We start from the raw sequence: 27,850 nt of genomic DNA, 5'->3' as shown, positions 1-27,850 counted from the left end.
TTGTAATTTGTTATTTTACACCTCTGCAGGTTAGTGAAACTGGTGTAACTGCGTGATATTTATTATGCAATTTCTCTGTATGTAGCCATGAATAGGTATTTCATTCAAGCGGTCAAACCACAAAAAAACACAAAATACATTGTGTAGGCTCTATGAAATATACTTATACACAATATATCACAGTAAATAATCTTTGTCCTTTAATATTGATTTGGGTCAAATTTTATTTAAAACTATGTGGCTTGCGCTCCATGGTACTTCAGAATGTTGTCGCTGAGAGTTGGATGTGTGTGTGCATACCTCTGTTGAAAATAAATGATTGTTTTGAATTTCAGAACACGCCATGCCATGTTAGATGCATCTGGTGAGCGACTCCCTTTAAATAAACCTGCTGATCACAGTTTACCAAAGTTGTGTTGAGAGATATGTCTGAAGAGATAAAAAAGACTATTGTGCAACAAGCAGACTTATTTATATAAAAAACAAAAAACAAACGATACTCATCGGGAAAAATCTACCAAATATCGATGCATGAAAAGGGCATTGATCCCAAGCCTAAAAATTTTGAACACCTGTCTTTAGCAAACGTTTGATGAACAGGTTTTATTATAACGCAATGTAAGAACCTTAAATCAATGATGAATATTTTTTTATAGAAGTGGATGTTTATCATTGTACTGCATCTCTGCAGATTTCCGCACGAGTTTTCAAGTTGGAAGTCTGACCTCAAGGAGAATTTCATGGCACATTTCCTAGTATGAGTATAAGTTAAATGGAACGCAGTATTAATGTATGGCACCACTAGGAATGGATGTCATGCTTAACAGTTAAAAGGGCTAATAACCTTTTTCAGAGAGGCATCACCTGTCAGTTATCATCAAAAATGTCCACGCGCTTTAGCAATAACTGCTGATTTAAAATAAGTTATTTGTTCATAATCTTGACCAACAATTTTAGAGATTTCGGTCTTTCTGCATTCAAAAAGATACAGTAGAATCTGTATATATATTAACTGAAAATAGCATCCCGTAGACTGCATGGAGGTGTAACAAACATGGCTGTAGAGTGATCCAAATTCACCTTATTCACAGTAGCACCATCTTTCATTTTTGATGGCAATGATAATTGAGGGATAGACCTACAGTGTCTTCAATGGTTTGTATGGTTGTTTAAAGTGTTTCTGGATCGTTCCGTTGACGACAAATGTAAAACATTTAGAAAGAAATGGCACGTTTCACTTAGTACTTATTTCCATACCATGCTGTCTTTTAAATGAATTCAATAATGATCAATTAGGTTAGTTTTGATCATACAAACTTTTGCATTTGATACATAATTTTCCTGCCTGTGGTTCCAGTAGCAGTGAATCAACATGCAGGAAAAAAAAAAACTGCTGAATGAAGGTAGTTGTTGCAGTACCTGCACATAGAGATCCACTAGCTCAGTCTGTTTGAGGATGTGGTAAATCTTTCCTGCTTGTAGCCAGGCATGTACCTCCTTCCTTTTTCTGCCCAAGTCGATGAAAATGCCCAGGCTCTGTTTGGTGTAATCTAAAGCAGCCCTGTTGGCCCTGTGTCAAGACATGAGCAATAACTTTAGCAAAGTCTTTTTAATAATGTGATTGGTAAGATATTATTTACACCAGCTATTTTAATTGTTTTGCAAGTTAAACTCCAATGTATTATCATTATCTATCAGTAGTCATGGTCAGAACATCAGTAGTCCAAAATGCTCATCATTCTTGATGTCTGGTGCTACTTGTATAACTCTTATAACGTGGAAGTCAGTTCTCACTTCTCAGTGCCTAGGCTCAGGTACAGCTGGCTGATCTTCTCCAGTATTTCTCCCTCTAAATTCTTGTCTCCAGCCTGCTGTAGAAGGTTCAGCTGGTGCTCGTTGTAGATGATACTCTGGGCCTCATCTGGACACACTTCTTCATACAGGTGACACAGCTGACGTGTGGCCTGCAGCTGGCCTGTACAAGCAAATTTGGTGACATGATGAAATATTTCTGACTGAGGCATAAAGGTACAAATTTGGGGGCTAATCTTTGGTTATAATACACTACATCTATTAGTGATATTATGTAAAATATGCAAACACCTAAAGTAACATTACATTTGGCTCTGGTTTAGATAGTCCCCACCCCGTTTCCGCCACATAAAAATAAAATAAAAAATGTGTTTTGGTAAATCAAAATTATGAGATACAATGTCATAATGAGATAGAAAAGTAATCATTTTGAGTCATAATTATGACTTGGTTTCTCATAATACATACTCGTACATACTCGAGATACCGATGGATATTGAGGATGGTAAAAGGATGTTGTGAGCCCTCTAACCAGTCACGCCATTCCTCCAACGCATCTTTCATGGCCAGTAGTTCACAGTTCCCCACGTCATAGTTTTGTTCAGCTGAATTGAGTTTGCAGGAGAACAAAGCATAGAGATACATTTTGGGAGGGTTACCGTGTCGTTGGGAGAGAACGGCTCTAATACCAACGTTAGAGGCATACACCTCCACGATAAAATGCCGGGAAGGATCAGATTGATGAATACAGGTGCAGTGGTGAATCTTTCTTTAAGGTCCTGGATGAGACCAGTTCTTGAAGGCATCCACTTTGAGACTGTCCATGTGGGCACCCTCAGGGCTGATCACATAACCCAGAAAGGTTGTGGTGGTGACATGAAATGCACACTTCTCTGCTTTGACAAAGAGGTGATAATCCTGGAGGCATTTGGATAATATGCAGGACATGAGATTCAAGGGAAGGAGAGAAAATCAAGATATCATCGATATAGATTGAAGCATTGGTGCAGGAGGTTGTGGAAAATCTCATTCATGAAGGACTGGAAGATGGACGGTGAGAGTTGGCAAGGCCATAAGGCATGACCCGATATTCGTAGTGACCCGAATAGGTGATTAAGGCGGCCTTCCACTCGTCCCTTTCCTTGATGCGAATGAGGTTGTAAGCATGGCACAAATCCAGCCTAGTAAAGACCTTGGCATCCCATAGTTGTTCTAGTGCTGCTGGGACTAGAGGAAGAGGGTAGAGAAATTGGACAGTGATAGCGTTAAGGAGTCTGCCATCCTTTTTCTCCACAAAGAAGAAGCTCGCTACTGCTAGAGAGGTGGAGGGTTCAATAAAACCCATTTGCAATGCTTCCTCAAATGTAATCCTCCATGGCTTGTGTTTCAGGGATAGACAGAGGGTAGATACGGCTCTTAGGAGGTTGAGTGCCTGGCAGGAGATTGATAGAGCAGTCAGTAGAGCGGTGAGGTGGTAGTTGAGTAGCCTTAGCCTTAATAAACACTGGCAGGAAGTCTTGGTAGATGGTGGATGGGATGATGGGTAGCACAGGAGATTCAATAGAGTTGACATTGGTGGCATGGAGAGAAATGGGTTGCACCGACTGCAGGGGGAAGGTAAAACAAGAGGTTCCCCAATGAGTAATTTCACCATCAGTCCCTGAAATGTGAGGATTGTGTCTTGTGAGCCAAGGGTAACCAAGGGGATTCTTAGGAGTGTTGGTGACTAGAAGCTGTAGTGTTTCATGATGAAGGGCTCACACTTGCAAAGAGACGGGTTGAGAGATGTGAATTTTTCAGCCACTTCAAAGTGAGTGACCATCTAGCGCTGTAACAGTGAGAGAGAAGGAACACAAGGGGCAGTTTCCAAAGATAACAGATTACAGAGGTCAGAGTCAATGAAATTGCTTGCAGTCACAGTGTCAATGAGAGCTTTGACAGAAATAGAATTCTGAGTGGAACTGATTCTTAGCTCAACCAAACAATTTCTATTTTCCAACAGATAAGAGTCATAGGTAGTCACCGGGGTATTGGTTGGTAAGGAGGATAGGAAATGGCTGGGCTCTCCACAGTAAAAAAGATGTGTCTCTGACGTTCCTCTCTTGACAACCATGAGCGACCCAACTGCGTGGGCACGTGTGGAGATGTTGTGAAAGAGGATGACATAGGAGGTGATGTTGCGGCAGCCGGGGTGCGGCTCCATCTCAAGTTTTCAAGCTTGATGGAGAGAGATATAAACTAGTAGAAGGAGAGATTATCCTCTCAGTTGGCCATCTCCACTTGTAGTTGGTGCGTGAGTCCATTGCCATAAATGGTTTTGAGGGGTGCATCAGCCCATCCTGTTTGCACTGCGAGGGTACGAATTGTGAGTGCGTGGTCAGCGGCAGTGGAATTCTCCTGTGTGAAAAGAATGATTCGATCGTTCGTGTCTTCTCCACCCACTGGGTTCTGAAAAACACTCTTAAAGTGAGAAATAAACACTTCTAGAGAACGTATCTCGATATTACAATCCTATATGGGCATTGCCCAAACTAATGCTCGGCCCGAGAGCAGGGAGGTGATAAAGGCCACCTTGGATTCTTCCATGGGGAAGTAGGAAGAAGGTTGAGCGATATAAAGGTTGCATTGCATCAGAAATCCATCACACTGACCAGGTGTGCCGGGAGAGCGAGATGAGGGGCTTGGAAATTTTGCTGAAGTGAAGATGCCTCCGGGGAGTTGTCAGTGATTCCGTGGGGGCTGGACTAGCAGCTTGTGAGTGTGACCTGACTGGGGAAGCCGTACGTAGATAGCGCAGTACTTCCTCCATGGCAGAGGAAAGCTGTCCCAATTGACAATGGTGTGCTGCCAACAATTCAGCTTAAGATGAGAATGCAGCTTACAGTGAAGAAAACTCAGCTGGGTCTGAAGATGGCAAAGTCTTCAGTAACGAGACAGAGTCAGAAACTGAGGGAAGATCCATGTGCAGAATTTAATAGCAGAGAAGTCAAACAGGCAGAGGTCCAACCAGATAAGCAAATCCACACAAAGCAATAAATCCACTACGAGAGACAAAGGGGTAAATCCAGAGAACAGGCTATGGTCATAAACATGTAGGCAAACAATGAATATAAATGCTCAGAAATGCAAGACATCGAGGTGAATTGGCAAGACTTCACAATGAAATGAAGCCTGAGCAGTGAATATATACACGGGGAGCTGATGAGTGAATGGAAAACAGGAGTATGAGTAAATGGCGTGAGGAAAGGGATTCTGGGAAATGTAGTCCGGGAATGGGTTAATAGTCAGGGGAACGGGACTCAGGTGGACAGAACTGGAGGATGTAACATTTATCTCAAAATGTTGACCTATTAATCTCATCATTTTGACTTGGTATCTCAGAATTTTTACTTTTTGTTTTAAAATGTTTACTTTTTACCTCATAATTCTGATTTACCAAAACAAGATTTGTTTTCTCTCTATGTGGCAAACACATAAGATTAAATCAGCCTACAAATGGCTTACTTATAGTTGAATGTGCATATTAAGATGGGATATGAGAAAAAATTTGACATGAGAATATTTTTTACACAAAACAGCTTTAAGAATATACCATAAGTTATATTAAGCAACATGGAAAACTGAATATTCCAATAACTTAAGATATAACTACACCAAAATTCTCAGCAGCACTACTTTGACTAATAAGTTTTATATCAAGCAGTTTTTCAGCAGGGTAGCTACTTTCAGACATAAGACTTATTGGCATTTTCACATTGCACTCATGATAAATATGGTGAACACTTACTATCCAAATCATCAATGTGGATAGCAATAAGCAGGGCCCATTCATGGTAGATCTTCCCATTTTCATGGAGCCCCTGTGAAACTAAGTGTCTGCCCAACTCAAGAAGCACTGAAATAAAACTAATTTCATGCCCTTCGTCCTCAAGCTCTGAGAACAGCTCCACAGATTGGGTGAGATATTCCTCTGCCAACCTCTTCGCCTTGACTTGCAAACACATGAACCCGAAGTTGGCCAACGCTATGGCCCAGTTACGCCTGTCCTCAAACTCCTCACAAACCTCGATAGCAGCCCGGTAACTCTCAGCAGCTTGTCGGATGTCCGCTGAATGTCTGTATGCAATGGCACGCATGTTGTAAACCACACCTTCCAGCTGAGTTGTACAATGCTCAGGGAGCGTTGAGAGCACAGCATCCAGAACTTCCAGAGCTGTGCTGGGTTGCTGGTTGCAGATGTACAGCCATGCCAACCATATGAGAGCAGCAGTAGTGTCTGACTGGTCAATGCTGGACACGCTGTTGTGGTCAAGGAACGTGCACATGTAGCGAACAGCTCTGTCAGGCATGTTGTGTCTATGGAAGAGCCAGGACAAACACAAAGCATGGACATGACCCAGCGCAGGCTCCTTGCTGGAGGGCACTAAGGCAGCAGCACGAGTCAGGTATGGAGCCACTTGTGTCGGGATGGCAACTCCATACAGCTGTGATGCATTTTCCAATAATAGCGAGATACCACAAAGACAGTGTGACACAGTGGCACCCACCTGTGAGAGATAATAAATGAATGAGTGAATAAATTACTAATCCTACCATGTTGGTTCATGCTGGTTCAAAAAGTTGCATTGGATCATTAAAATGAGAAATATTTCAAAATTCTAAAACACACAGGTTAAATTTGTAGAAATTTACTTTTTGTGTCGATGTTGGTTTGATAAAGTTTTGAAAACATTTAGTACATGTTCTACTATATATATATATATATATATATATATATATATATATATATATATATATATATATATTTAATGACAAAACATTTTATAAAAATAAAATGTTGTGCAACCATCAAGTAACTTAATCGTTAAAGGAATGTACCAGGTTAAATACACGTTAAACTCAATCTAAAGCATTTGTGGCATAATGTTGATTACCACAAAAATGTAAAATGTTCCTTTTCGTTTTCTTTCTTTTTTTTCTCCCCTTTTCTTTCCAATTTGGAATGCCCTATTCCCAATGCACTCTAAGTCCTCATGATGGCGTAGTTACTCGCCTCAATCTGGGTGGCGGAGGACGAATCGCAGGTGCCTCTGCGTCTGAGACCATCAATCTGCACATCTTATCACGTGGCTTGTTGAGAACATTACCGCGGAGACATACACATTTGGAGGTTCACGCTATCTGCGGCATCCACGCACATCTCACCACGTGCCCCACCGAGAGCAAGAACCACATTATAGCGATCACGAGGAGGTTACCCCATGTGTCTCTACCCTCCCTAGCAACAGGGCCAATTTGGTTGCTTAGGAGACCTGGTTAGAGACACTCAGCACGCCTTGGATTCTAACTCGCGACTCAGGGGTGGAAGACAAGATTGCATTTCTCAGGAATCTTCCTTATTACAATCCGGGGGCATTGCGATTCATTTTTAATACAATTAATCGCACTGAATAAACGCGTAAAAAAAATGCCCACGGATTGTAATAAGGAATATTCCTGAGAAATGCAAGCTTGTAGTACCACCTGTTTACTCCAGAGGGCAGTAATTGAAATTTCAGCTGTGTGGCAACATACAGCTTATACAGTGAACAAAACAACACTTCAGCAGACAGAAGAACACAAACATGTGTCACGTTCTTGCATTCAAAACACTTGATTGAGTGCAAATTTGAACTAAGGGATCTCAAGATGTGTTCTAAGTATTATACTATATTTAACTTGACACAGTGACCTAAATAAATGTATGTTTATGACGTAACGCACCGAGACACTACACAAGCATGTCTGATGCTTGTTGAAATTGACGGGCCCTTAAACAAGGCCTCATAATAAATCTCTAACTGATTGACAAATTCACTTGTGAAATGGATTGCTGTGAACTGTATGCCAATGATTGACTTATGTTCAATAATATGGTAGTAAACAATACACTGTATTCTAAAGCTGTTTTTTGTAGTGTCTTATCAATTATTAACTCTTCTGACACAAGAATGTAATGCATTTTAATTATCTGAATATATAAATATATATATATATATATAAATATTTAAAGATAACTATGTGTAATTATTTCATAATTATATATTGAATTATTGTTATATGAGAGGCTTTCTCAGCAAATATTTGTATGTGCAATTAATCAGGATTAATTAATCGGGACATCATGTAATTAATTTTATAAAAAATGGTAATCGATTGACAGCCCTAATATATATATATATATATTTATATTCTTGACTCAAATAAATAAATACATTAGATATATATATATATAAAGTATTTATTTATTTGAGTCAAGAATATAAAGACATATTTTCAGGGTTACTCCATATGACCTTAACACAAATTGTACAAATTAAATTTATAAAAAATGTTGATCACATGACACCAAAATGTCAACCTACATTTTGGTCACACCACCTGGTTTTAATTTGGTGGACAAATATTTTAAAAGTTTCAATGCTTATTTTTGACAAAAATAATAATAAAAGATTGTTCTGCACTTCTCATACAAACATTTTTAATAAAACTTTTTACTGTCATCCGGGCAGACATTTTTAATGTAAGCCCCAGAAAATATATGAAAATGACACTGAACTCGGTAATAAAACAACAAGTTCATCATAGAAGAGGTAAATGCAAGTAATTTTTTGGTGTGAATTCTTGGTGATCAACCAAGGAGCTCTTGATGATTAAGCTTGTTAAAGGAATATTCCAGGTTCAATACAAGTTAAGCTCATTCGACAGCATTTGCAACCTAACTTTGCTCACCATAACAATTCATTTTGACATGTCTCTCCTTTTTTAAAAAAGAGCAAAAATTGAGGTTACAGTGAGGCACTTACAATGGAAGTGAATGGGGCCAATCCGAAAACATTAAAATACTCACTGTTTCAAAAGTATAGGCACATGATGTGAACAATATGCATGTTAACATGATTTTAGTGTAATAAACTTACTAACTTGTTCTGTGTAAAGTTATAGCCAATTTTACAACTTCGTTGCCATGACAACATAACACCATAAACCCTTAAACTCTAAAACGACCATGAAAATGCTCAAATAATACAAGAGTTTTAACATAAGAATTAATGAATGCTTTTATAAAATTATAAGCTTTACATTTCTGCCTTTAAACCCTCCAAAAATTGGCCCCATTCACTTCCATTGTAATTGCTTCACCGTGACATGGATGTTTCCTTTTTTTTCTGAAAAGGAGGGTCGAGTCAAAATAATTTTTTGTGGTAATCAGCTTAATGCCACAAATGCTTGGGTTTGAGCTTCACTTGTACTGAACCCAGAATATTCCTTTATGTAGCCTGATGGGGACACCAGGAAATCAGCATCAAAAACACAACATTTACATTTAATTTAGCAGACGATTTTTTCCAAAGTGACTTTTGAAGAACATCACAGGTCATACATGTACAAAAACCAACTACAGTATATCAAGCATTATCAAACTGCCAAGTTTCAAGGGTAAGCTAGAATAGTACAGAAACTAGAGCAGAAAAATATGCTAGTGACCAGCAAGTGAGTATTGATCTATCCACACACTACAATCAATAAAAGTGCTCTCCGAAAGCACTTTCCTAGGACCAACCTGAAGCGATGCTTGGCGTGCACAACTTTCAGCCAAGCGTGGCAGACACTGATCACTGTAGAGTCTTGCTAACACCAGGAAAACATGGCTCCATGTCTCATTAGATGCTCCAGGAACTTCATCAGCAAGGATTTGAAGCCTTTCAATAAATGGGATTGCACTCATGCCATCACTGAGCTTCAGGTGGATTTTTGCCAGGAGGAAGCATGCTCGGGCCTCTGCAGACTTGTTCTTGGCCAGGATGGCTTTTTTCAAAATATACTTTAATACTTCAGGATCTTCACAGCCAAACAGACAATCAGGGACCGCCAACAACAAAGCAGAAAGGCGCTCTGACAAGGCCAAAAATTTCTCATGGTTTTTCTGTGTTAGGTAGATGAGTGCCAGGTTGGAGTAAATGGCAGAGAGCAGAAACATGTCTGTGAAACAATCCCTGGGTACATTCAAAGCTTCCTCATAGTAAACCCGAGCCTGAGAGAACTTTGAGCGTCCTGCACAAAGCTGCCCAAGGAGGAAACAGATTCGGCTCTGTGCCCATGAGAGGCGTTTCTTTCGTGCTAATTCTCGGGCTACGCCTAAATATGCCACTATATCCTCCTCATCGGAGTGACCCTCAAAGTGAGAGATGAGGAATTCAGGATAAGCACTGTAAAGGAGCAGGTAATTTAGCTGGTGGTCACGGCTGCTCAAGAAGGAGAGAAGAGCCTGGTGTTCATCTGTACTGGTGCTGTCCTGCTCTGAGCACACAGAAAAACGTGGGGTTCCTTGGGATGCCCCAGTATCAAGGACTTCTCTCTGTGTCTGGTGGTTACTGCTGTTTAATGGAGCCTCAATTCTTTGAGTGTCTTTTAACTCACTCAAAATGTGGCTGACTTTTTGTTTAAGATCATTTGTTTCTGTCTGATGAGTCTCGTCTGCAGATGAAGAATAAAAAAGATACAATAAAAAATACATTATTTTGTTTAGCTATCCCACATTTAACATTAATTAGTTGGTAAAGGATTAATTTATTTAAAGCTCAAGTATGTAACTTTAGAGACAACTATTGGTAAGCCATTCAAAGGTAAATTTTCTCAAAAACTCTAAACGTGTTTCTGTGGCGCTAGGACAATTTCAGCTTTAAATAGTTAAAATACACCAAATATAAAAAATTGTCTCTTTACATATACAGCTCTGGGACTACTGCAAAATTATCAGTTTCTCTGGATTTACTATTTTAATTTAGGAAGTGTTCAGAAATCAATATTTGGTGGAATAACCCTGATTTTCCATTACAGTTTTCACGTGTCTTGGCATGCTCTCTTGGGTGACTTTATGCACTTCTGGCGCAAAAGTTCAAGCAGTCCGGCTTTGTTTAATGGTTTGTGACCATCTATCTTCCTCTTGATCACATTACAGAGTTTTTCAATGGGGTTCAGGTCTGGAGATTGGGCTGGCCATGACAGGGACTTGTTCCGGTGGTCCTCCATCCACACCTTGATTGAACTGTCTGTATGGCATGGGGCATTGTCCTGCTGGAAAACCAATCCTCAGAGTTGGGGAACATTGTCAGTGCAGAAGGATAACCTTGTACGTTGCTTGATTCATGTGTCTTTCACAAAGACGAATCTGCCCAGTTCCAGCCTTGCTGAAGCACCACCAGATCATCACAGATCCTCCACCAAATTTCACAGTGGGTGTGAGACACTGTGGCTTGAAGGCCACACCAGGTCTCCGTCTAATGATTAGATAACCAGGTGGAGGATCGGTGATGATATGGGGTGCTTCAGCAAGGCTGGAATTGGGCAGATTTGTCTTTGTGAAGGACACAATAATTTTACTCAAACACAAACCTATAAATAGTAAATCCAGAGAACTGATAATTTTGCAGAGGTCTCTTCATTTTTTTCCAGAGCTGTACATAAGATAACTCTATTAAAGTGATAGTTTACACACAAATGAAAATTCTCTCATCATTTACTCACCTTCATGTCATCACAGATATGTATGTCTTTCTTTCTACTACTAAACACAAAGATTTTTTGAAGAATATCACAGCTCTGTAGGTCCATACAATGTAAGTGAAGTTCAATCCATGCCGTCAGAAGTGATATAAGTGTGGGTGAGAAACAGATCTATATTTAAGTCCTTTTTTACTATCAATCTCCACTTTCACTTAAACATTCTTCTTCTTTTATCTTTGGCGATTCAATTCTTCATGCATATTGCCACCTACTGGGCAGGGAGGAGAATTTATAGTAAAAAAGGACTTAAATATTGATTTGTTTCTCATCACCTCTAAAGACTCACTGGAGTCTTATGGATTACGTTTATGCTGCCTTTATATGCTTTTATGGTATTTTTTTGGTACCCATTCACTTGCATTGTATGGGCCTACAGAGCTGAAATATTCTTCTAAATATCTTAGTTTCTGTTCAGCAAAAGAAAGAAAGCCATACACATTGAGTAAATGATGAGATTATTTTTGGGTGAACTATCCCTTTAAAACAACCAGATGAAAAGACTGCTAAGAATGAATGAATGAATGATTGAATGAAAGAAAAGCCACATACTTTGAACTAATCCTGGAATTGTTTTCGCCAGATCTGCAGTATATAAAACAATAGTTTGTTAAAAGGAGAGAAATTGGTCATTCATGCAATTTGGTGATATTTTGGCTTTTAAACTTTTGAAAAATGAAACATACTTTTATAAGTAGTTTAAATTTCATCATCAAAGGGACATGTGAAGAATTATATTTAATTTCTGTAGAGGGTGTACATTTTCTGTTGATGTTATCTTGTTGTCCGCTCCCTAGTTTAGTATTCAGGGTACTGATCAGTGAGTCGGCCATTTCACAAAATGGTTCCAGTGCACTGAATCCAGAATGAACTGTAAAAACCAGGGAGCATCGTCACTCACTATTTTCCCTTACCAGAAAGGTTGTCATGTCTTCAGAAGTTTTTTATGTCATTAGAAGACGAGCACAAGTATAAAACTATGAATTCAAAGCCTTAATTTCACTTTAAAAGAGATGTTGTTTGTAATGTCATTCATCCATAATGTCCATTAAAGGGGAAACAATCTTTTCAATATTTGAGTTGTTATAAGCTGGTTAATAATAAACTCATTTATATATTTATTTATGTGATTTATCTTTCATAAAAACACTCTACAACAAAAATATGTACATGGCCTTGTCATTTATGCAGGGATGTTGTTGATTAATATCAGCTATGTTTTAATGTGCAACCTTGTAATCGTGCAGCAGGTGATTGAGTCAAACATGTCCCAATGTCGATGTGGATGAACATCTTGCCAGTGGCAAATTTGTGTTCACGATATTCTGATTCATGACATGGGGAGCTAGGGCGTTGCTAGATAGTGCTAGGCAGTTGCTAGGGTGTTCTGGGTGGTTGCTAGGGCATTGCTAATTTGTAGCTCAGCAGTTGCTTAGATGTTCTGGATGGGGGCATTGCTAGGTGGTTACTAGGTTGTTCTGGGTGGTCACTAGGGCAGAGCTAGGTGGATGCTAGGGTGTTCTGGGTGGTTGCTTGGGCGTTGCTAGATGGCTGCTAAGGTGTTCTGGGTGGTTGCTAGGCGGTTGCTAGGGTGTTTTGTGTGGTCGTTAAGCTGTTGCTAGGCGGTTTCTAGGGTGTTCTGGGTGGTCGCTAGAGTGTTGCTATGTGGGTGCTATGGTGTTCAGGGTGGTTGCTAGGGTGTTGCTAAGTGGTTGCTTTTTCAAGTCAACCTAATTATGTTTTTTATGAGTAAAATTGTCTTACTGAGGAAATAATTGATGAGTGCACCTTTAGAGTAATACTGTAACTAAATATTTTTTAATTGCATAATTTTATTTCTATGTCTTCCCGAAACAAGGGGGGTGGTACATTTTATGCTTGACCACGTATGACTGACATAAAAAAGAAAAACATAAATAAAACAAAAGTTACGCACGTTAGCTGCCCTTCAAATAACTCAGCAGTGTGTTGCCTTATAAACTGTTTTTATTTATTTTTTACCAAGCCCATTAAAATTGTATTCAGGTGTTAGGCAAAGTGAGAGCGAGACAGAGACCCAAGAGCAGAGGAACAGTTCAAAGAATTGATTTACAGTAAATAATAAACTTCAGTAAAGTAATAAGGAATCCTCTGATGAGCGCTCCCGCACTGGCTGGCATGGAGCAGAGGTACTAGTAAACCTCCGCTGAAGTGCAGCTGAAACGCAGCAAACTGGAAGGCAACTACACTCCCGACACGTGGGCAGAGATCTGTTGAATCCTTTGTTGAAAATTTGTGAGTGCAGAGAATAAGCATACAGCAGCCTGGAGGGTAACCACTCTCCCGGCACGCGGGCAGAGATGGGCAACTAAACAGATACACGAGACAGAACCAACTAGGCAGAGAGAGTGAGGAACGTTACTTCACACCAAACACACTTCAACACTAAACATATCCAACAATCTAGCCACGAACATGACACACAAAAGGATTTACATAAGCAGAAACAAATAAGGGACAGGTGCTACTCGCCAGCTGAAAGTTGCATGATCAGCGTTCCAAAGGAAACAATCAGGGTTTCCATGGAAACGTTGATTCCGAGTGCCAGCGGCACCTGAAACACATGAGGGGGAACATGTCAACACAGTTAGAACAAAACAAACAGAACAAGGAGCATGAGTGTCTAGATCCTGACAAAGACTGAAACCCAAACATACAGGAAGTCAGGATCCAGACAGCATTCTCCGGCAATGAAACAACCCCGACCGAAGAGCGCCTGGCGGTTACTCACAACCAGACCCAACACAAAGAACGTACACGAAACATGAGACAAGGGATGATGATGATGATGATGATGATGATACTGTTAGGAATTCCTTGTCTTGTTTCACTATTGCCCTCTGTCTACCATTTTTGTCACCTTTGCGTTCCATAGTTTTGTCCCTTGTTTAGCTCCACTGTCTCACTTGTCATTGTTTAGAACTACACTTCCCAGAATCCACCTGCCATCATCACTGCCATTTTGTTCATTGTTTTCACCTGTGTCTCATTCTGTCATCACTCACTGTGTATTTAAGCCCTGCTTTTTGTTCACTCCTTGTCGTTCGTTGAATGTTGTTAGCCTGGTGTGTGTTCCCTGCCTGTGTTTTCTATGTAATGTTTATTTCCCCATTGAGGGTTTTCCTTTGTGTTTTGCCTGTTTGTTTATGTAAAAAAAAAACTGAATCTGCATCTCCTCGTCTGCCTTCACTGCTCGTTCATAACAGAACGAACGACCACACTATGGATCCAGCGGTTCAACGAGCAAACTTCCACCTGCTCTGCTTGAAGCAAGAGGACCGCCCTATAGAGGACCACACTTCCTTAAGCTGGCGGGTATCTCGGATTTCCCGGACTCCTCTCTGGTGGACTTCTTCAGGCGCAATCTGCACCCCGCCCTTAAGGAGCGGTTGCCACAGGCAACGCGCGGCTGGACACTCCACGCGTTCGTGGAGGAGACTCTGCTGGCCTGCGGTTCGCCGTTAACTGTGGGCGCCATCGAGGAGAACTCTGCCACTCCTCCCACAGTAATAACCCTCCACTCGCCCGTGGTTCGTACCTTCACGCCTGCCTTGGTCAGTGAGCCTGCACGGTCCACTTCGTCTGCCCGGCGGAGGAGGAGAAGAGGAAAGGCTTCTGCTCCCCAGTCTCCGCCTGCCACGGCCAGCGAGCCAGAGCCCACGCCTGCCACGGCCAGAGCCCACGCCCACCACGGTCTGCCAGCCAGAGCCCTCGTCAGCTACGGTCAGCGAGCCAGAGCCCTCGCTTGCCCCGGTCTGCGAGCCAGAGCCTTCGTCAGCCACGGTCAGCGAACCCAAGCCAGCGCATACCACAGTCAGTGAGCCAGTGCCTGTCGCCTCAGAGGTCAGTGAGCCAGTGCCTGTCGCCTCAGAGGTCAGTGAGCCAGTGCCTGTAGCCTCGACCGTCCCTGAGCCAGCGCCTGTAGCCTCGACCATCCCTGAGCCAGCGCCTGTAGCCTCGACCGTCCCTGAGCCAGCGCCTGTAGCCTCGACCGTTCCCGGGCCAACGCCAATAGCCAGGACTGACCAAAAGCCAGCGCCAATGGTAATGCCCGTCCTAGAGCCTGCGCCCCTCGAGCCTCCCGAGCTTCCCAGAGCTCCGCCTTCCGAGCTTCCCAGAGCTCCACCTTCCGAGCTTCCCGAGCTTTCCAGAGCTCCACCTCCCGAGCTTTCCAGAGCTCCGCCTCCCGAGCTTTCCAGAGCTCCGCCTTCCGAGCTTCCTGAGCTTTCTAGAGCTCCGCCTTCCGAGCTTCCTGAGCTTTCCAGAGCTCCGCCTCCCGAGCTTTCCAGAGCTCCGCCTCCCGAGCTTTCCAGAGCTCCGCCTCCCGAGCTTCCTAGAGCTCCGCCTTCCGAGCCTCCCGAGCTTTCCAGAGCTCCGCCTTCCAAGCCTCCCGAGCTTTCCAGAGCTCCGCCTCCCGAGCTTTCCAGAGCTCCGCCTTCCGAGCTTCATGAGCTTTCCAGAGCTCCGCCTCCTGAGCTTTCCAGAGCTCCGCCTCCCGAGCTTCCTAGAGCTCCGCCTTCCGAGCCTCCCGAGCTTTCCAGAGCTCCGCCTCCCGAGCTTTCCAGAGCTCCGCCTTCCGAGCCTCCCGAGCTTTCCAGAGCTCCGCCTCCCGAGCTTTCTGAGCTTTCCAGAGCTCCGCCTCCCGAGCTTTCCAGAGCTCCACCTCCTGAGCTTTCCAGAGCTCCGCCTCCCGAGCTTTCCAGAGCTCCACCTCCCGAGCTTCCTAGAGCTCCGCCTTCCAAGCTTTCCAGAGCTTCGCCTCTCGAGCCTCCCAGGGCTCCGCCTCTCAAGCCTCCCAGGGCTCCGCCTCTCAAGCCTCTTGAGCCTTCCAGGGCTCCGCCTCTCAAGTCTCCCGAGCCTCCCAGGGCTCCGCCTCTCAAGTCTCCCGAGCCTCCCAGGGCTCCTCTCGAACCTCCCAGTGCTCTGCCTCTCAAGCCTCTCGAGCCCCCCAGGGCTCCACCCCTCAAGTCTCTTGAGCCTCCCAGGGCTCCACCCCTCAAGTCTCTTGAGCCTCCCAGGGCTCCGCCTCTCAAGTCTCCCGAGCCACCCAGGGCTCCTCCTCCCAAGCCTCCTAGGGCTCCGCCTCCCAGGGCTCCATCTCTCAAGTCTCTCGAGTCTGCCAGGGCTCCTCCTCCCGAGATTCCCAGGGCTCCGCCTCTCGAGCCTCCCTCTGCTCTGCCCCTGAGCCTCCCACGGCTCCGCCCCCCGAGTCTCCACGGCTCCGCCCCCTGAGGCCTCTGAGCCTCCCTCAGCTCCGCCTCCAGAGCCTCCTGCGGCTCCGCCGACAGAGCCTTCCAGGTCACCGCCTTTAGGGCCTCCTCCCAGGGGTCCTGACCCAGTCCCTGACCTGTGGCCTCCTCCCAGACCTTCTGACCCTGTTCCCGTCCTGTGGCCTCCTCCCAGGCCTCCTGACCCAGTCCCTGTCCTGTGGCCTCCTCCCAGGCCTCCTGACCCGGTCCCTGTCCTATGGCCTCCTCCCAGGCCTCCTGACCCAGTCCCTGTCCTGTGGCCTCCTCCCAGGCCTCCTGACCCTGTCCCTGTCCTGTGGCCTGTTCCCAGGCCTCCTGACCCAGTCCCTGTCCTGTGGCCTCCTCCCAGGCCTCCTGACCCAGACAGCAGTGACTGGGGAACTACCTCTGGCAGGGGAACTACCTCCTTGCTCATAAGCATAGGCATTGACTGGGAAACTGCCTCCATGGCCATGAGCGCGAGCAGGGAAGGGGCAACTGGCAGCGGCAGGAAGATGGCCTCCATGAGTGTGAGCAGGGAAGGGGGAATGACTTCCGTGGCCATGGCCGCTAGCAGTGGCAGGGGAACAACCTCTGTGGCCATGGACGCTAGCAGTGGCAGGGAAACCGCCTCCATGGCCGTGGACACTGGCAGCAGCAGAGGAACTGCCTCTGTAGACGCTGGCAGCAGCAAGGGAACAGGTGGCTAGTTCCTCTCCCTCCGGGCGGTGACAGGTTTTTCAAACTGGACCATCGGGCCTTGCCACTTGGAGGCCATCCATAACATTCCCTTCGGCTCTGTAATCCCCCAATGCATAAACAGTGTGACTGGTTGATCCACTCTGCAGCAGGGCCGGATCGAACACTCAGCTGAGCTCCGTGGCGAATGCTAGGATGACATGCAACAGGAAGTCCGTTGTCCCACATGGCGGTTCCCCAAATAGAGGCCCCTCAGGGCATGCAAATCCCCAACCCTTTTAAACACGCCAATGTCACCAGCAGGGCCATTTTAAGAGATGAGAAACTTATCAGCGACTGTTGCAAAGGGCTCAAAAGTCTCAAATCCAGAATGGGATGCAAGCTGACGTCTCTTTTCGGGACCAGAAAATAACAGCCGTAAAAGGCAGACAGTGGGATTAATGCATGTCTCTTGCCTGCAATGCATCCTTTAACCACTAGATAACGTGCTTGGCTTACTTTTGGCGACTGCCCCTAAACAAGCATCATAGCGCAGGGAAGCCTTCGCTCCTCTAATCCTGGTTGAAGGAAATTTGATAATGTTTTTCCTTTATTGTATTTAGGCATAATTAATAAGCGCCCTGAATGTATCTACAGCAGGGACGCTCACAAAATAAACTTTTTCCCCAGTATTTGAATGGGGAAAAGTGTATGAACATTGGGGAAATTCCAAACGGAGCCGATATTAGCCATTCCTTAACGCGAGGCGCTTGGTTGTACTGCAAAACCATCGTGTGTAGATCCAACAGCTGACTGAAAAGAGTGACATCTATGCCACCACCAAGAAATCGAGCAGAGATTGCAGTACTCTTCTCTTGTCTTGTCTTGTCAGAACGCCGGCCAGAATAATGGCACAGACGAAGCACTCGCACGTTTGTTCGTCATCACTCCGTTATATTCTCTTATTCCAGCCCCCTTGTTCTGTGGCCAGGAGAAAGAAAGGCAGAGGCCGCTCCTCCATTGCCTTATTTATGTGCATTCTCTCAGAACGACACAGAAAAAGACAATAGGGACAAAGAGACTGTAAAGGGATCAATGGAAAGGAGGAGGTGAGAACCGGCTTGACAATATAAATAATAGTTTTAATGATAAACTTAAAAGACAAACACACACATGACGGACATCTCTCTCTCATCGCACCACCGTCTGTCATCGGCCTTTATCCCTCTCGGAGGCTTAATTTGCCTGATAAGGGACCGGGTGTGTATGATCACGACCCGGCCCCGCCCTCTGCCCTGCCACAGAGGTCCATTTGTTTCCTTACCTTTGAATGACTAATTCTCTCATACAGCTTTTTTAATAGTGACGGCTCAAGACGCACATGGTAACTCTTTCGCACGCTTGTTCATCAGAAAATGGCCACCAAGCTAGGCCGCAAAGCATGTCCAACAAGACTCCTGCTTTCGCTCAAGGTGAAAGTGACAAACACATGGAAGAATCCAATGTCCATTCTCACTCCAATCTTCTCAGACACAAATCTGAAATCCTAAACTGCCCCCGCACACAGAGCTCCAATCTGGGGGCCGTGGAACTGGAACAAGTGGGGATATCGCCTCATGGTGAGAAATTGCCAGCCTCGAACAGCACCGCTGTTTCCGTCGGACCCTTGCAACGTTTGGGAAAAACCACATTAAAATTGCTCTGAAATTATGCTGTATAAAACGATGTGAGTCGCTTCTTAAATTCCATCCTGTGTTGCCACTCAAAAGGGAGAATAATAATGATCCTCGCTTTGATGTGAGTTGTGGGCCAGACGAGATTGTGCACTGAAGAACAGAAAATCTGACTCGATGGAATGAAGTGAGTGCCTTTATGAAGCTCCCTTGAAGCGTCACTTAAGGGTGTGTCCCAATATGATTATGCAGCTCGAGTTCCTACAAAAGGCAACCTGCATTTCCAACAATGTGATCCCTGGTCTTAGGGCACCAAGTGTTATTCCCTGGAAACTGAGCGAGCAACTGCATTTATTTATTTATTTATTTAAAGCTTTTTAGTAAGTCCTCCTTGTCAAGATGGCCTGTTTAAATTTCATTGAATCTAAAGAGTGCTGGTTACTTCATTCTGGTGTTATTTGTTGAGGTCACTTGGTCTTACAATGAGAAATTTGTTTCCAAATCTTCTGTAAGTTTTCCAAAGGTGGAGCAATCAGGTGGTTAAGGTTCTTGGCTTAGTTGTACTTAGAACAGACAAAAGAAAATCTTACAAGCAGGATATTTAAAAGCTGTGTTGTCATAGTTACTTTTGTGCCTGTAATTCTATCTTTTTAGTCAGTTATGAACTGCATCCCTTTTTTTCTTAAATAATTATGTTATTTCATTTGTTAGCTCCATATATGAGTTTTTCCATAGCACCAACACTGATTTAAATGTTACAATTAATTTGTTAATGGCAAGTAAAAATAAAAACTCTTACCAAGTTTGTAGTTTGTGCCAACATCACACTGGCATGATCTCTTCAATAAAGCAATAGTCTCCTCTTTAATTTTCTCCTGATCCAAGGTAACGATTTGTCTGTCCTCATCTTTCAAGAAAATTTCAGATGATCTGTGGAATAAACCGTAGGAAACAGTTACCATGTACAAAACTATCAAAATAGGCACTTGACACAAGCCACGCAATCGTTTTTTTACAGCTTAAAAATCCATGAAGTCAAAGCAATGGGAATTCCTTTTCAAGAGACATTTTCTCAAGGCAACTTGCACACAAGCACTTACTCACAAAAGGAATCGGTTGCTTTGACCAGGTTGGTCCTGATGAGCCCAATATCCCCAGATCTCTCCAATTTTCCTATAAACCATTCAAAACATGCCACTAGCAGGCCAAGGATGATGATCCGTTCACCAGCCTGGAAGCTCAGTTCATCTGGCCCATTGGCATCATATTCCTCTGTGGTCTCACAGACTCCCACTGCTGTAAGAGGTATAGTTACAATCAGTGTTAGGAGTAATCCAATTACATAGTAATTAGTTAGTACTTTTTACTTTTCAAGTAAAACAAAAAAAATGTGTGTAATGCATTACATTTTAAATACTTAAAAGAAAAGTAATTAGTATTGTGATTATTTTAGTAAAATAATCTGATTAATCAGAAGTCATTTGAAGTGGATTAATATTTTTAAGCAATTTACCCAACACTGGTCAAAAACGGTTTAAGCAAAAAACTGATCAGCACATGTAGATTCTTGCCCATTACCTTTATAGGTGTTCTTACTGGCCCATTCAATGTGAACAAGTGCTGTATGCATGACTGCTTACGTCAAAGGCTAAGAATAACCCGATGATTTCAGATCTCATTTAAATATGTTTTAAAAAATGTTTTGGGGTAGTTAGGTGCGTATTGGCATGCATGTAAACACACTCATTGTTTCACAATTTTCTCACCAATCTGGAATGGAAGGTCAATGGTGTCTTTTCGTCCACCCACTAATATACTCTCCGGGCAGGACTTTAGAAACCACCTTGGGAATTATAAAATGTTATACAATAAAATGAAAAATCCATTATTTTTAGTTCTGTGTACCCTGTTCATTTAAGTAAGTAAGTGAAATTCAGAATGAAACACATACTCATGAAAGGGAATGACTGGCTCCAGGGCTGGTTTTGGTTTTGTTCCCCTAGATCCATCAGCTAAGGACAGCACTGTCCACCCTGATCCTAGGAATGGAGGCTCAAATAGGGCAATATCTCCCTTCTCCAAGTAAAGGTCCCTTCCTGATGTAGAGCTATCGAATATCTGATTTGCAGTGCAGCATCCAAAGAAGGACCCTGAAAAGTAAACAAAATACTGTTTTTATTAGAAATAGCCCCTACATTCACTTTTACTGCCTATTACAGTAATGATTATTATTCCAAGCCATTTAAGTATATTGTGTTCATCAACGCTTATGTTTCTTACCTTCTTGCATTAGAAAGCCTTTATGCATCAGATTTAATGGCTCTTCTTGGATTGAGATTTCAATTCCTAAATCCTGATCCAGGGAGATTAACCAGAAGTCCTGGTCCATAAGAAGATTTTCCATACACTGACCCAACAAACCTGGTGAAAATTCACCAAAATTTAGTAAGCCATCTGACTCTGTTTAAAGTACTTGCTGACTAGTATATTTGTGATGGGAACGCTGAAATGGTAACAGACCCAATCTGTGGTATGTGCTGAACTTCCATATTTCTTCAAAGGTTTTAAAAGTGATATATATAGTCCTTTCCACACTGTTGATGGATACCAGATGAGCTGACAGTTCCTACACAACAAAAAAGCCAATATGATGTGTGTACAGTAGTGCACATTTCAGTAAACTTATTTTACACACATGTAACGTGTGTGAAATAATCGCCCACTTTTAATGCATTTGAATACGGAAAAGAAATAAGATTTGAAAATTATGTATGTACTCTAAATAGTGATGACCGTACAGAAATTAGGTTTGTGACCCCTGTGAGGTCAGCTTCCAGCACACAAAGTTTCCTGCACAGTACTTCCTGTGTGCCCTCATCGGCAGGAAGTCGATCCGGTCCCTCCACTATAGCCAGCTGCATAGCCAACACTGCAACAGGAAATGGTTTACAGTCAACATGCCCATATGAAAAAAATATTCAGTCAGCTCTAGTAAATGTGTATGAAAATAATCTAGCTAGTAATTTAGTGATAAAAAGGCAGATCATTTCCAGTAAGGTGTCGTGAACCACTCAAATGTTTATACACAGCTGTAAATTCCAATTCTAGTTCTACTCTAATAAGAGATATGGGCAATTTTTCTTTTCATAGGCTATAACATAATTTTGAACATTTCCAATTGCAGTATGAATGGTTTAAGTCATAGTTTAGTTTTAAATCGTAATCATGTGATGTTTCACTGCTGTGTTTAACAGAGGGGTTAATAAGTGACATTCGACGAGTTTCGCAAAGTCCAATGTGTGATCTCTAAAAGTTACTTTTTTTTATATTCTTTTTTTAAGTGTCACCAGTGCAGGTCAGAGTTCAATTAAGCGCATCCAACCATTATACTGTGGGGAGGCCACAATACCATCCCACTCTTGCTAATGTCAATAAATCTCTTTAATAGTGTCTCAACCTTCTTGGTTTAATCTCATAATAATCAAATATTTCAACACTAGGAATATTATGAATGGCAGAACATTACTCAGTGACTGAGTTTTGGATAACATCTACATTAACACGATATACAGTAAATGTATTATACATACAGCTATCTGGATTGGGAAATTTGGCGAATGTTATTACCAGTGGGTATATTGTCTTCCTCTAAGGCTGTTGATGTACCTTTAATACTTCCTCTTGATGTTTTAGAATCTGAAAAGATAATAAGCTCAATAATGTTAATACATCACAGGAGAGGTTGTTGGGTGTCGAGATACAATGATCATAATAGGCTAATGTGTGGCAAGTAAGGTGCTCTTGAAGGGGTAGTAAATGTTAAAAACCTCCACCTAGTTTATTTGTTGAGAATAAAAGTATGTGAAAATTAAATATATATATATATATATATATATATATATATATATATATATATATATATATATATATATATATATATATTACTATTTCTATATTTTGTATTATTTTCTATAGGTAGGCCTATTGGTGTTAGTGCTACTTACCCATATCTCTAATTGTTGAAGTGTCGATAATATTGTCCAATTCATTGTGTGAGTACTCAATTGTAAGCTGTCGACGTATCGACCGACTGTTGTTCGTATCGTACTCCACGCCGTTCCCGGTTTTGAATGAACTTCCACGAGTAACGGTTGACATCACGTCAAAGACCAGTTCAGCGCAGATCCAGATGACGATGCTCTATCACGCGCTCATCGCACTGACACCAAATAAAAACGCACAGGTGGCGGAACTGATTTTAAGAGCGTAGATTACATCACCTCATTACGACACTCAAATGTCTCCTGTTTTTCTTCCTAACGTATGTCCAGAATCAGGAGGATGTGGCGTTACATAGTAGGTAGTTTGGGTTTTAACTAAATGTGACCTTGGCACGCGCAGTTTAAACAAAAGTTAATAATCACATATTGAGTAAACAATGAGTTTAAAGGAACAAAAAAGCGTCCGTGGTCCTTTTTGTACTGATTCTGAGAGTAAACTAACTTGCATTCAGTGGAGGTGTGTCTGTATGATTGAGCTCAAAGAACTTTGCCAACAGTACACATCGGAGGAAGTGTCAGTTTCCCTTTCCTCTCTTGCTGGCTTATAGACTGTAGGAAGAGTTTAAATCTATTATTATAGCTTTAACTATAATAGGCTTTTGTAATATAATGAACGATTCCTTAATCAAGTATATGTCAATGCAAAGATTGACAAGCAGAGCTTATAATGTGTATGCCCCTTTTGTACCATATGTGATGGTTGCTTCTATCCACTACATTTAATGCTTCTCATCCAGCTGTGTCTCTAAACTGTTCAAATAATGCTAAAGATGAGAGAGACCTTAAAGGAATAGTTCAACAAAAAAAAAAGAAAACACTCTTAGTCTTATCATTTACTCACCCTCATGCCATCCACTATGTGTGTGACTTTCTTTTTTGTGCAGAACACAAGTGAAGATTTCTAGAAAAATATCTCAGCTCTGTAGGTCCTCACAATGCAAGTGAATGGTGACCAAAACTTTGAAGCTCCAAAAATCACATAAAGGCATGTCTTCTGGAACGATCGAATCGATTTTGGGTGAGAACAGACCAAAATATAATTCCTTATTTTACACATCTTGCCTTTGCAGTCTCTATAAGCAAAATCAAGAATTCAAGCTCGGTTACACTTTTGCGCTGAGTAGATGTTGCTAGGATGTGTAATACAGCTTGAAATTATGATCACCATGAAGACTACTGATGTCAAGATTTATGGTTATATTTTGGCCTGTTCTCACCCAAAAACGATTGGACCACTTCAGAAGACATGTATTAAACCAGTGGAGTCTTATGGATTACTTTTATGCTGCCTTAATATGCTTTTTGGAGCTTTGAGTGCCTTTATGATCAGTCTGAGTGATGTTGAATTGATCAAAAAGAAGAGGGGTCCAAGCATTGATCCCTGAGGAACACCAGTGTTTAGCTGGTGTGACTTGGACAACTCTCCTCTCCAGGACACCTTGAAGAATCTGCCTGTGTCGTACAACTTGAACCAGCCAAGTGGATCTGGTGGTTCACTGTGTTAACGGTAGCAGTCTAGGTGAGGACAGTTGATTTGTAGTTAGCTCTTTTTCAGTCGCAAGGTTTCAGTTACTGGTAGGAGAGTTGTCGCCCTGGAATGTCCTTTTTTGAAACCAGAATGATGACTCTGTCAAGTAGGGGTGGTGAAAAAATAAATTCTGTTACAAATTGTGATTAACAAAATTATCCAGAAAAAAATCGAGGAAGACATACCCCCCCTTCACACATACAGCATTTTCCAGAAAATGTACTGCAATTTTCAGGTTAGAGGTCATGTATGAACACGACCCTTTTGAAAATACTGGTCAATGTGTCTATGGCAATTTCCCTTAATGAGAAGTTAATCATTAGTACCTATAAATGTCCATTTTGATGGTATGTGTGAACAGCACATCTGGTACATTTACCAGTAAAGTCAACCCAATGATTTTACTTTAACTTACCAGGCTGCATGCATGAAATATGTTTTAGGGTTCAATAGACTACAAGTTAAGCTCAATTGACAGCATTTGTGGCACAATGGTGATAAATGGTAAACCACAAAAATAATTTCAACTCCCTGCTAAAACAAAAATACAAATAAAAAATCATGGTCACAGTGAGGCACTTACAATGGAAGAGATGCCGTAGAAATTTGAAGCTATAAAAGCAATTACATTAATTATTTGTTTAAAACTCATGTATTATTTGCACTGTAAAGTTTTTTTACGTTTATGGATTGGCCCCATTTGAATACAGAATGACCTTATCATGATTACCTTTTTGAGTCGCAAGATAACATCAATTAGCCATTGTAACTTCATATGAAATGAGAGCAACTTGGCTAGGATGATTCTTATTTTTCATATTTAAACTCTTCATTGTATTTGACGTTTCGTTTGTATCTTTATTTAGGTGTAAATTATTGTCCAGAGACATCGAAGCAGCACATTGCCTGTGTTTTTCATTGCTATTGTTACTTTACTGTGCTCTGAACTCAATCACAGTCATTTATGATAACTGGAAAATTATGTTATATAGTACTGAGATGGATTAGTTTTAGTAGCAAACTTTTCTGATTTCTCCAAGACATAACGATTTGATTGCAATCACATTTTTTAAACTGAAATTTGTGAGCTATATGAAATACTATTTAACTTTTCATATTTTCATTCAGGACCATAAACATACATGCATGTTGTGTGAAGTGTTATGGAAAGTCTGTATAAAATTTGTATACAATGATGATTGTCGGTCATTTTGACCCACACACTTTCGTATTCAAAGGCAGCTGCTCAGACCCAAAATAAAAAAATAAAAAAATTCAACCCTGTGAAGGCAAAAAGTTTCTTTTCCACACTGGTTTCAAATTTAGCATCAAAATTTGGACAGCCTTTGCATCCATATCAAGCTGTGCATGGAATATGTACATTTACACAGGCAAGCCAGAGCACCTGAGAAAACCAGGGTATGCAGGTGGTACTTGAAATGAGCAAAGGACTGCAAGGTCATTGCATAACCTGTGACACATTTTTACATCCTACCACCTTGGTGTTGAGCTACAGAAACGAAAGCTGACCATGATCAGAACAATAATAACAAATACAAAATAAAGCATGAGATTCCCAGCGAGCTTCTGAATATGGAGGGCAGAATGCTGCATTCCTCAAAATTTGCTTTCCCTGAAACAGTTGTTTCATACTGCCCAAAGAAAAGCAAGAATGTTTTTGTGATAAGTACAATGCACGAAGATGCATCACTGAGTGCAAGAGAGGACTTGAAGCCAGAAATCATCCTGGACTATAATTCTACAAAAGGAGGAGTTGACCATTTAGACAAAGTCACATCAGCCTACAGCTGCCAGTGCAAGACTTTGTCTGCCTATGATACCTTCGTCCTGTGGATTGAAATCAATCCAAACTTATACAAACGTCTGCTTTTCCTGGAGGAGCTTGGAGCGCTCATCACTCCAAAGATACAGAAGCGCACCCAACTACCTCGATTACCAGCGTCTGAAGCTGTAGTTGAGTCAGTTCAAGCAGGCGCATCCAGCCCCACAGAAAATCAAGAAGTGAATACAGGTGTTGGGGAAAAAGTGAAGAAAATGTGAGATGTGCCCCTCACTAGATGAGAGTAAAACCAGCACCACATGTGTACAGTGTAGGAAATGCATCTGCATGAAGCACACACTATTGCATCATGTCGAAAATAATTACATTTACCAAATGATCCTACCATACAAAAAAAAAAATACAAAAAATTTAGGGAACATAAAAATCTGTTTCACTCATCAGCTATATTAAATGTCAATTTGTGAAAGTGTGAAAGTTAAATAAAATATGAAAATGTTTAAAATAATAATAATTATTATTATAATTCTGTTTATATTCACAGTTTGTGAAAACAAAAATGTTCCAAAAATAAATGTTGTTAAATGCATGATATGATTTTATTTGTTATGTGTGACAAGTATTAATATTAAAGGTTTACTGTTTTTACCCGATACTTTTTCAAAGTGTGATTTTTGGGGAATTGTACTGTATACGGGTCAATTTGACCCCGACCATAAAGACTGTAACCATTTTTTGAACACAGTACGACTGGTAGCTTTGTTTTGGAACATTGTAGATAGAATCTAGTCGGTCCAAGCAGATAATGAGCTGGTCATTAGCTGGTCCAAGCTGGGAGACCAGCTTAGACCAGCTACCAGCTTGTCATACCAGCTCAACGTTTTGAAAATCGGTAGCTGGTCGACCATCTAAGGACCAGCTTGGACCAGCTCATGACCAACTTGGACCAGCTAATGACCAACTTGGACCAGCTACCATGTTCCAAAACACAGCTGTCAGTTTGAACTGGATTTTTCAGTAGGGTGTGCATTCGGCTTTCTGAACCACTAGCGCCCTCTGCTGGAAGACAGATTAGTCAAATTATTTAGACAAATTATGTCTAATTTGATTATTTCGTCCAGCTCTTTCTCTGATCTACACAGTAGAAACTTTCCGAGAAATATCCACCTGTTGCATGATTTACACACACACACACACACACACACACACACACACACACACACACACACACACACACACACACACACACAGAGAGAGAGAGAGAGAGAGAGAGAGAGAGAGAGAGAGAGAGAGAGAGACCACTAGGCTACAATTAACAGTGTTAAGTGTATAAAAAATAAACAATGCAAATATATAATGTGTGGCTAATCGTCTGAGTCTGAGTTAGGAATCTGTGTTGTGTGTACCTGCTGCTATGGTGTAGTGTA

The 27,850-nt window shown here is 41.9% G+C and overlaps 1 protein-coding gene across 1 annotated transcript in view; it reads right to left on the bottom strand.

Moving 5' to 3' along the window:
• LOC127658754 (SH3 domain and tetratricopeptide repeat-containing protein 1-like) overlaps window positions 1-23,264 on the bottom strand; it is a 29,513-nt gene extending 6,249 nt beyond the window's left edge. The window contains exons 1-14 of the mRNA XM_052148240.1: window positions 23,038-23,264; window positions 22,661-22,729; window positions 21,832-21,962; window positions 21,554-21,659; window positions 21,314-21,454; window positions 20,985-21,183; window positions 20,800-20,876; window positions 20,134-20,329; window positions 19,833-19,963; window positions 11,968-12,000; window positions 9,416-10,329; window positions 5,600-6,359; window positions 1,795-1,975; window positions 1,420-1,570 (exon numbers count right to left, since the gene is read on the bottom strand). Of these exons, the coding sequence (XP_052004200.1) occupies window positions 1,420-1,570; window positions 1,795-1,975; window positions 5,600-6,359; window positions 9,416-10,329; window positions 11,968-12,000; window positions 19,833-19,963; window positions 20,134-20,329; window positions 20,800-20,876; window positions 20,985-21,183; window positions 21,314-21,454; window positions 21,554-21,659; window positions 21,832-21,962; window positions 22,661-22,729; window positions 23,038-23,191 (3,243 nt within the window). The 5' untranslated portion in view covers window positions 23,192-23,264. The remainder of the gene's footprint in view (window positions 1-1,419; window positions 1,571-1,794; window positions 1,976-5,599; window positions 6,360-9,415; window positions 10,330-11,967; window positions 12,001-19,832; window positions 19,964-20,133; window positions 20,330-20,799; window positions 20,877-20,984; window positions 21,184-21,313; window positions 21,455-21,553; window positions 21,660-21,831; window positions 21,963-22,660; window positions 22,730-23,037) is intronic.
• Between the last annotated feature and the right edge of the window lie 4,586 nt (window positions 23,265-27,850).

The sequence above is a fragment of the Xyrauchen texanus genome, chromosome 2 (genome assembly GCF_025860055.1).
Source record: "Xyrauchen texanus isolate HMW12.3.18 chromosome 2, RBS_HiC_50CHRs, whole genome shotgun sequence".
Lineage (NCBI taxonomy): Eukaryota > Metazoa > Chordata > Actinopteri > Cypriniformes > Catostomidae > Xyrauchen > Xyrauchen texanus.
This window is presented reverse-complemented; position numbering and strand designations above follow the sequence as displayed.